The sequence below is a fragment of the Manis javanica genome, chromosome 1 (assembly GCF_040802235.1).
Source record: "Manis javanica isolate MJ-LG chromosome 1, MJ_LKY, whole genome shotgun sequence".
NCBI classification, from domain to species: Eukaryota; Metazoa; Chordata; class Mammalia; order Pholidota; family Manidae; genus Manis; species Manis javanica.
In genome coordinates, this window is record NC_133156.1 from 162,091,370 (window position 1) to 162,101,741 (window position 10,372).

The following is a 10,372-nucleotide window of genomic DNA, read 5'->3' on the forward strand; positions in this document are numbered from 1 at the left end:
CCTATGTTGGTGTAATTAAAACATGTGTCTAATCACCCCTAAAGTCTTTGTGGATTGGGAACTTCCTCTGGCTTGAGGATTATTATAATTTTTGTTAACTGTATCAAAATATTGGCAGAGCCAAGATGTCGGCATGAGTAGAGCAGTGGAAATCTCCTCCCAAAACCACATATATCTATGAAAATATAACAAAGAAAAGTCTTCCTAAAATAGAGACCAGAGGACACAGGACAACATCCAGACCACATCACACCTGCAAGAACCCAGCGCCTTGTGAAGGGGGTAAGATACAAGACCCAGCCCCGCGGGACCCAAGCGCCACTCCCCCCAACTCCCAGTGGGAGGAGAGGAGTCGGAACAGGGAAGGAGAGGGAGTCCAGGACTGCTGAACACCCAGCCCTGGCCATCCACACAAAAGCACAGGCACAGTGCATGCGTGGGCACCTGGATACTAGGGAAACACGGCAGCAGGACCAGTGAGTGGGTGCCCTAGGCCGGCGCATGAGGACAAAGAAAATCGTGCGTTTTTTTTTTGTTGTTGTTGTTCTTGTTGTTTTGGTTTGGTGAGTGCATTTTGGAAGTCTTAAAGGGGCAGGGCAGGACACTTAGTCCAGAGGTAGGGAATCTGGGGATCTCTGGGCACTCTTAACACCCTGGCAGCAGGGAGCACGGAGGCCCCTTATGGAGATAAATAGCCTCCCGGCCACTCCCCCTACAATGGGGCTCCACCATTTTGGAGCAGCAGCGTGAGCCAGGTCACGCCTACAGCAGAAGTGGAGATAAACTCCATAGCAGCTGGGCAGGAAGCAGAAGCCCTGTCTGTGCACCCCTCTAAGCGCGCAGCTGCCCAGCACAAGCCACTAGAGGTTGCTGTTCTCCCAGGAGAGGAAGGCCACAAACCAACAAGAAAGAAAGCTCTTCCAGCCGTCACTTGTACCAGCTCTGCAAACTATCTCTATCACCATGAAAAGGTAAAACTACAGGCAGACAAAGACCACAGAGACAACACCTGAGAAGGAGACAGACCTGACCAGTCCTCGTGAAAAAGAAATCAAAATAAAAATCATGAACATGCTGACAGAGATGCAGAGAAAAATGCAAGAGCAATGAGATGAAGTACAGAGGAAGATCACAGATGCCAGGAAGGAGATCACAGAAGTGAAACAAACCCTGGAAGGATTTATAAGCAGAATGGATAAGATGCAAGAGGCCATTGAAGGAATAGAAACCAGAGAACAGGAACGTATAGAAGCTGACATAGAGAGAGATAAAAGGATCTCCAGGAATGAAACAACACTAAGAGAACTGTATGACCAATCCAAAAGGAACAATATCCATATTATAGGGGTACCAGAAGAAGAGGAAAGAGGAAAAGGGATAGAAAGTGTCTTTGAAGAAATAATTGCTGAAAACTTCCCCAAACTGGGGGAGGAAATAATCGAACAGACCGCGGAAATACACAAAACCCCCAACAGAAAGGATCCAAGGAGGACAACACCAAGACATATAATAATTAAAATGGCAAGGTTCAAAGACAAGGAAAGAGTTTTAAAGGCAGCTAGAGAGAAAAAGGTCACCTATAAAGGAAAACCCATCAGGCTATCATCAACTTCTTGACAGACACCCTACAGGCCAGAAGAGAATGGCATGATATATTTACTGCAATGAAACAGAAGAGCCTTGAACCAAGGATACTGTATCCAGCACGACTATCATTTAAATATGATGGCGGGATTAAACAATTCCCAGACAAGCAAAAGCTGAGGGAATTTGCTTCCCACAAACCACCTCTACAGGGCATCTTACAGGGACTGCTCTAGATGGGAGCACTCCTAAACAGAGCACAGAACAAAACACACAACGTATGAAGAAAGGAGGAGGAGGAATAAGAAGGGAGAGAAGAAAAGAATCTCCAGATAGTGTATATAACAGCTCAATAAGCGAGCTAAGTTAGGCAGTAAGATACTAAAGAGGCTAACCTTGAACCTTTGGTAACCATGAATTTAAAGCCTGCAATGGCAATAAGTACATATCTCTCAATAGTCACCCTAAATGTAAATGGACTGAATACACCAATCAAAAGACACAGAGTAACAGAATGGATAAAAAAGCAAGACCCATCTATATGCTGCTTACAAGAAACTCACCTCAATCCCAAAGACATGCACAGACTAAAAGTCAAGGGATGGAAAAACATATTTCCGGCAAACAACAGCGAGAGGAAAGCAGGGATGGCAGTACTAATATCAGACAAAATAGACTTCAAAACAAAGAAAGTAACAAGAGATAAAGAAGGACACTACATAACGATAAAGGGCTCAGTCCAACAAGAGGATATAACCATTCTAAATATATATGCACCCAACACAGGAGCACCAGCATATGTGAAAAAAATACTAACAGAACTAAAGGGGGAAACAGACTGCAATGCATTCATTTTAGGACACTTCAACACACCACTCACCCCAAAGGATAGATCCACAGGGCAGAAAATAAGTAAGGACACAGAGGCACTGAACAACACACTAGAACAGATGGACCTAACAGACATCTATAGAACTCTACATCCAAAAGCAACAGGATATACATTCTTCTCAAGTGCACATAGAACATTCTCCGAGAAGAGACCACATAGTAGCCCACAAAAAGAGCCTCAGTAAATTCCAAAATATTGAAATTCTACCAAACAATTTTTCAGACCACAAAGGTATAAAACTAGAAATAAATTCTACAAAGAAAACAAAAAGGCTCACAAACACATGGAGGCTTAACAACATGCTTCTAAATAATCAATGGATCAATGAACAAATCAAAATAGAGATCAAGGAATATATAGAAACAAATGACAACAACACAAAGCCCCAACTTCTGTGGGATGTGGCGAAAGCAGTCCTAATAGGAAAGTGTATAGCGATCCAGACACACTTGAAGAAGGAAGAACAATCCCAAATAAATAGTCTAACATCACAATTATTGAAACTGGAAAAAGAAGAACAAATGAGGCCTAAAGTCAGCAGAAGGAGGGACATAATAAAGATCGGAGGAGAAATAAACAAAATTGAGAAGAATAAAACAATAGCAAAAATCAATGAAACCAAGAGCTGGTTCTTTGAGAAAATAAACAAAATAGATAAGCCTCTGGCCAAACTTATTAAGAGAAAAAGAGAATCAACACAAATCAACAGCATCAGAAATGAGAATGGAATACTCACGACAGACTCCACAGAAATACAAAGAATTATTAAAGACTACTATGAAAAAATATATGCCAACAAGCTGGAAAACCGAGAAGAAATGGACAACTTCCTAGAAAAATACAACCTCCCAAGACTGACCAAGGAAGAAACACAAAAGTTAAACAAACCAATTATGAGCAAAGAAATTGAAACGGTAATCAAAAAACTACCCAAGAAAAAAACCCCGGGGCCGGACGAATTTACCTCGGAATTTTATCAGACACACAGAGGACACATAATACCCATTCTCCTTAAAGTGTTCCAAAAAATAGAAGAGGAGGGAATACTCCCAAACTCATCCTATGAAGCCAACATCACCCTAATACCAAAACAAGGCAAAGAACCCACCAAAAAAGAAAATTACAGACCAATATCCCTGATGAATGTAGATACAAAAATACTCAATAAAATATTAGCAAACAGAATTCAACAGCATATCAACAGGATCATACACCATGACCAAGTGGGATTCATCCCAGGGATGCAAGGATGGTACAACATTCGAAAATCCATCAACATCATCCACCACATCAACAAAAAGAAAGACAAAAACCGCATGATCATCTCCATAGATGCTGAAAAAGCATTTGACAAAATTCAACATCCATTCATGATAAAAACTCTCAGCAAAATGGGAATAGAGGGCAAGTACCTCAACATAATAAAGGCCATATATCATAAACCCACAGCCAACATTATACTGAACAGCGAGAAGGTGAAAGCTTCTCCTCTGACATCGGGAACCAGACAGGGATGCCCACTCTCCCCACTGTTATATAACATACTACTAGAGGTCCTAGCTACGGCAATCAGACAAAACAAAGAAATACAAGGAATCCAGATTGGTAAAGAAGAAGTTAAACTGTCACTATTTACAGATGATATGATATTGTACATAAAAAACCCTAAAGACTCCACTTCAAAACTACTAGAACTGATATTGGAATACAGCAAAGTTGCAGGATACAAAATTAACACACAGAAATCTGTAACTTTCCTATACACTAACAATGAAGCAATAGAAAGAGAAATCAGGAAAACTATTCCATTCACAATTGCATCAAAAAGAATAAAATACCTAGGAATAAACCTAACCAAAGAAGTGAAAGATCTATGCCCTGAAAACTACAAGTCACTCTTAAGAGAAATTAAAGGGGACACTAACAAATGGAACCTCATCCCATGCTCATGGCTACAAAGAATTAATATCATCAAAATGGCCAACCTTTCAAATTACCAGCAACATTCTTCAATGAACTGGAACAAATAATTCAAAACTTCATATGGAAACACCAAACACCCCGAATAGCCAAAGCAATCCTGAGAAAGAAGAATAATGTAGGGGGGAGCTCACTCCCCAACTTCAAGCTCTACTACAAAGCCATAGTAATCAAGACAATTTGGTACTGGCACAAGAACAGAGCCACAGACCAGTGGAACAGATTAGAGACTCTAGACATTAACCCAAACATATATGGTCAATTAATATTTGATGAAGGAGCCATGGACACACAATGGTGAAATGACAGTCTCTTCAACAGATGGTGCTGGCAAAACTGGACAGCTACATATAGGAGAATGAAACTGGACTGCTGTCTAACCCCATACACAAAAGTAAATTCAAAATGGATCAAAGACCTGAATGTAAGTCATGAAACCATAAAACTCTTAGAAAAAAGCATAGGCAAAAAACTTTTAGACATAATGGCAAAATGGGAATAGAGGGCAAGTACCTCAACATAATAAAGACCATATATCATAAACCCACAGCCAACATTATACTGAACAGCGAGAAGGTGAAAGCTTTTCCTCTGACATCGGGAACCAGACAGAGATGCCCACTCTCCCCACTGTCATATAACATACTACTAGAGGTCCTAGCTATGGCAATCAGACAAAACAAAGAAATACAAGGAATCCAGATTGGTAAAGAAGAAGTTAAACTGTCACTATTTACAGATGATATGATATTGTACATAAAAAACCCTAAAGACTCCACTCCAAAACTACTAGAACTGATATTGGAATACAGCAAAGTTGCAGGATACAAAATTAACACACAGAAATCTGTAACTTTCCTATACACTAACAATGAAGCAATAGAAAGAGAAATCAGGAAAACTATTCCATTCACAATTGCATCAAAAAGAATAAAATACCTAGGAATAAACCTAACCAAAGAAGTGAAAGACCTATGCCCTGAAAACTACAAGTCACTCTTAAGAGAAATTAAAGGGGACACTAACAAATGGAACCTCATCCCATGCTCATGGCTACAAAGAATTAATATCATCAAAATGGCCAACCTTTCAAATTACCAGCAACATTCTTCAATGAACTGGAACAAATAATTCAAAACTTCATATGGAAACACCAAACACCCCGAATAGCCAGAGCAATCCTGAGAAAGAAGAATAAAGTAGGGGGGAGCTCACTCCCCAACTTCAAGCTCTACTACAAAGCCATAGTAATCAAGACAATTTGGTACTGGCACAAGAACAGAGCCACAGACCAGTGGAACAGATTAGAGACTCTAGACATTAACCCAAACATATATGGTCAATTAATATTTGATGAAGGAGCCATGGACACACAATGGTGAAATGACAGTCTCTTCAACAGATGGTGCTGGCAAAACTGGACAGCTACATATAGGAGAATGAAACTGGACTGCTGTCTAACCCCATACACAAAAGTAAATTCAAAATGGATCAAAGACCTGAATGTAAGTCATGAAACCATAAAACTCTTAGAAAAAAGCATAGGCAAAAAACTTTTAGACATAATGGCAAAATGGGAATAGAGGGCAAGTACCTCAACATAATAAAGACCATATATCATAAACCCACAGCCAACATTTTACTGAACAGCAAGAAGGTGAAAGCTTTTCCTCTGACATCGGGAACCAGACAGGGATGCCCACTCTCCCCACTGTCATATAACATACTACTAGAGGTCCTAGCTACGGCAATCAGACAAAACAAAGAAATACAAGGAATCCAGATTGGTAAAGAAGAAGTTAAAGAGTGATCTCTTCTTGAACATATCTCCCCGGGGAAGGAAAACAACAGCAAAAATGAACAAGTGGGACTATATTAAGCTGAAAAGCTTCTGTACAGCAAAAGACACCATCAATAGAACAAAAAGGAACCCTACAGTATAGGAGAATATATTTGAAAATGACAGATCCGATAAGGGCTTGACGTCCAGAATATATAAAGAGCTCACACACCTCAACAAACAAAAAACAAATAACCCAATTAAAAAATGGGCAGAGGAACTGAACAGACAGTTCTCTAAAAAAGAAATACAGATGGCCAACAGACACATGAAAAGATGCTCCACATCGCTAATTATCAGAGAAATGCAAATTAAAACTACAATGAGATATCACCTCACACCAGTAAGGATGGCTGCCATCCAAAAGACAAACAACAACAAATGTTGGCGAGGCTGTGGAGAAAGGGGAACCCTCCTACACTGCTGGTGGGAATGTAAATTAGTTCAACCATTGTGGGAAGCAGTATGGAGGTTCATCAAAATGCTCAAAACAGACCTACCATTTGACCCAGGAATTCCACTCATAGGAATTTACCCTAAGAACGCAGCAATCAAGTTTGAGAAAGACAGATGCACCCCCATGTTTATCGCAGCACTATTTACAATAGCCAAGAACTGGAAGCAACCTAAATGTCCATTGGTAGATGAATGGATAAAGAAGATGTGGTACATACACACAATGGAATACTACTCAGCCATAAGAAGAGGGCAAATCCTACCGTTTGCAGCAACATGGATGGAGCTGGAGGGTATTATGCTCAGGGAAATAAGCCAAGCGGAGAAAGAGAAATACCAAATGATTTCACTCATCTGTGGAGTATAAGAACAAAGGAAAAACCGAAGAAACAAAACAGCAGTGGAATCACAGAACCCAAGAATGGACTAACAGGTACCAAAGGGAAAGGGACTGGGGAGGATGGGTGGGTAGGGAGGGATAATGGGGGGAAGAAAGGGGGTATTAAGATTAGCATGCATGGTGGGGGAGGGAGAAAGGGGAGGGCTGTACAACACAGAGAAGACAAGTAGTGATTCTACAACATTTTGCTATGCTGATGGACAGTGACTGTAAAGTGGTTTATAGGGGGTACCTGGTATAGGGGAGAGCCTAGTACACATAATATTCTTCATGTAAGTGTAGATTAAAGATTTAAAAAAAAAGAAAGAAAGAAAAGGAGGATTATTCCTTGATAGGATAAAACTAATGGTAAATCAACGATTAACGCATGCTTTAAATATCCTTAATTTTGATGACTTAAAGGGTGTCAGATGATCGGCTACGGAGGTACACTTTTCTGATAATATTCCTGTCTCTTAAAAAAAAAAAAAGCAGTTCCTGTGTGGTGACCTCCAGTGAGTTCTACACAATGGCATAAAGGGCATATCAAAGTGTGGGCAAAGGATCTGTTTGTTTTTATACAGAAGATCAAAGCCTAATTTGGCTACCCAGAAAATGAACTAAGATACGATATGAAGAAGAACTTCCAACATCAGCACTCTCTGGAAGAGTCATACCAGAAGATGATCATCAAAAATCCTCCACAAAGATCCAGGCGATGCTGCAGTTGTAGCTGCATCCATCCCACCGTTTCCTGGACTTGCCATTGGAATGAAGAAGGAGATATCTAAGCTGGCCTGTGCATACAGTAAAACAACAAATTTGACTGGATCTATACTGTTGGAACTCAACCAAGAATTAGAAGTGCAAGTTGTAGTGCTCCAAAATCTTACGACTACAGACTATCTACGGTTAAAAGAACATATGGGATGTGAACAGTTCCCAGGAATGGGTTGTTTTAATTTGTCTGATTTCTCTCAGACTGTTCAAGTACAGTTGGACAATATCCATCATATCATAGACAAATTTTCACAATTGCCTAGGGTGCCTAACTGGTTTTCTTGGCTTCACTGGAGATGGCTGGTAATTATAGATCTGCTTTGGTTATGTAACTGCATTCATATTATGTTAATGTCTGTGCGTAATTTAATTAGTAGTTTAAAACCTATACATGCTTAAGTTACTCTACAAGATTTGTCAAAGAAATAATCAATCCTCCCATGTTTTCTTCCATCTGCTACGTCTATAGCTTTTCTTTTTCCTTCCTAATTACAACCCTTAAATAGAATTCGTGCCGCATATAGAATTTACCGAGTATCAAAATTCCTCCAAGTGGTAAAGGTACCCCAAGACAAATGCTGGGCATAGAAGCCACAGGGCATAAATCTGCAAAGAAGTAAAAAGCTAACCTTTTCAAACAATATGGCTTCTCTCTCACTTACCAACTTTACATCTCCCTGTATGGCCCCGGAAGATGACTGGTTAGCCGGATACGGGTAAGATTCCTCAAGGGAGGAACAACCTAAGACAGGCACAGTCGCAGGGGGGCCATCAGGTGAGCAATTGGGGATCAACAGTGGTGAAGCTTAGAACCTCACCCCCCCTGTTTTGAGAGAAATCTTCTGCATCCGTGGATGTTTGAATGCCCTTGTCTAGCTTGGATTAATATATAGTCTACAGGCACACACCTGATCATCTACAATTGCTCTCTTACAACACTAAACTATGTTTTCTACCTTTATGTTGCATCTACCTACCACTTCAGCATTTTATTAAAAATAAAAATAATAATAATAAAGGGAGAAATGTGGGATCCACATATAAATCAAGTATAAAAATCCAACGAATATTCATATTTGACCTGATTGTTTATAGTTCATAATGCGTGATCAAAACCAAAAGTTTCTGTGATGACTGCCCTTGTACTGTTCACCATGTAAGAACTTATTCACTATGTAAGAATTTGTTCACCGTGTAAGAACTTGTTTGTTATGCTTCAGAAGATTGGAGACTGACGAGAATTAGGCTTGGGGTGGAGTAATGATTGTACATTGAGCATTGAGTCCCCTATACAGAATTTTATTGTTGTTAACAACCATTTGATCAATAAATAAGAGATGCCCTCTCAAAAAAAAAATCTTGTTGTATCTTAATTTTGTTATTATCTCTACATTGTTGTTATCCTCTGTTGCTATTGTGGATCCTGGTTACAGTGCTCTAGCTTTCTTGCACAGGGACCACTGCAGAAGATTGAAACTGTAGATTGTAAGGTGAGAATCCTGGAGGGGTGGAGTGTGGGGAAGTTGGGGTTCCTATAGCCAGGATCCTTACTGAACTTAAACCACGTGATGATGTAACTGGCCTGTTGCTATGCTATCACTTCCACACCTTTTGGCAATAAGCTATTATTGCAGTATATAGAGAGCTTGGCCCAGTGCTCTGGGCGGAAGCGGAGACGCTAGTGCTTGACCTACCACGGGGGAATAAGAGGGGTAATAAACCCTTTCACCCTAAAGAATGTTTTACTGTCAATTTCTTTGGTCACATTGAATCCATAGCGAACTTCCCTGGGGATGAAACCCATTGGCAAGACAGTACCTCTTGGCAAAAATACACAAAACAGCTTTGGGTAGGTGGTGATCATAACGTGGTTGGAAAAGCACAGCTTTCAGTAAACTACCAACTCCAGACAGTCTGCCTTTTAAAATGCAGTAATTTTAAAATTAGGCAAATTTGTATATTCTTTAACAAAAATTGTCAAGTTAGGCTTATGTGGAAAGCCGAAGTTATGTAAGAAAGCACTAAGACAAACCTGAATTCCCTATCCTCCCAGCCTGTCAGGGCTCAACAGACCGCGCGTCCCGGAAGCCCTGGACCTGGCTTTTCTGGAGCCACTGGGACGGTATTGGAACGCAGGCCCAGTTAGGTTGCTGTGACCCGTATACTCAGTCAAACAGGAAAAATCAAGCTGCATCTGCACAGGATTCCCAGACATGTTCTCTTGGCAAAAATGCAATACTTTCGGTCACTCATTTCCCTACTTCCCAACGATGACTAAATATTCACCCTGAACTTACCCACCGAAGGGAAGCGGAGAACAGGCGAGACCACCACGCACTCTAGGCTGAAACCCTGCGGTCAGAGGGCCGACAGTACGCGACACTTAGTTCCGGCGGAACGCCGCTCAGGGGCCGTATAAAGAGCGCGCGCAGGCGCATTGGAGTCACGTGAGTTCGCGCCC

At 40.7% G+C, this 10,372-nt stretch overlaps 1 protein-coding gene across 9 annotated transcripts in view; it reads right to left on the reverse strand.

Moving 5' to 3' along the window:
- Positions 1-10,372, reverse strand: part of MRPL30 (mitochondrial ribosomal protein L30) — a 72,041-nt gene that overhangs the window by 15,979 nt on the left and 45,690 nt on the right. For 2 of the 9 annotated variants that reach the window (XM_073239859.1, XM_073239866.1), the window contains exons 1-2: positions 10,209-10,336; positions 7,809-7,928 (exon numbers count right to left, since the gene is read on the reverse strand). The exons of 1 other annotated variant lie outside the window; for it this stretch is intronic. In XM_073239859.1, coding sequence (XP_073095960.1) covers positions 7,809-7,898 — 90 coding nt within the window. In that variant the 5' untranslated portion in view covers positions 7,899-7,928; positions 10,209-10,336. Of the gene's footprint in view, positions 1-7,808; positions 7,929-10,208; positions 10,366-10,372 lie in introns of those variants that run through there. 6 more of the 9 variants (XM_073239861.1, XM_073239878.1, XM_073239864.1 and 3 more) reach the window with 5 other exon arrangements.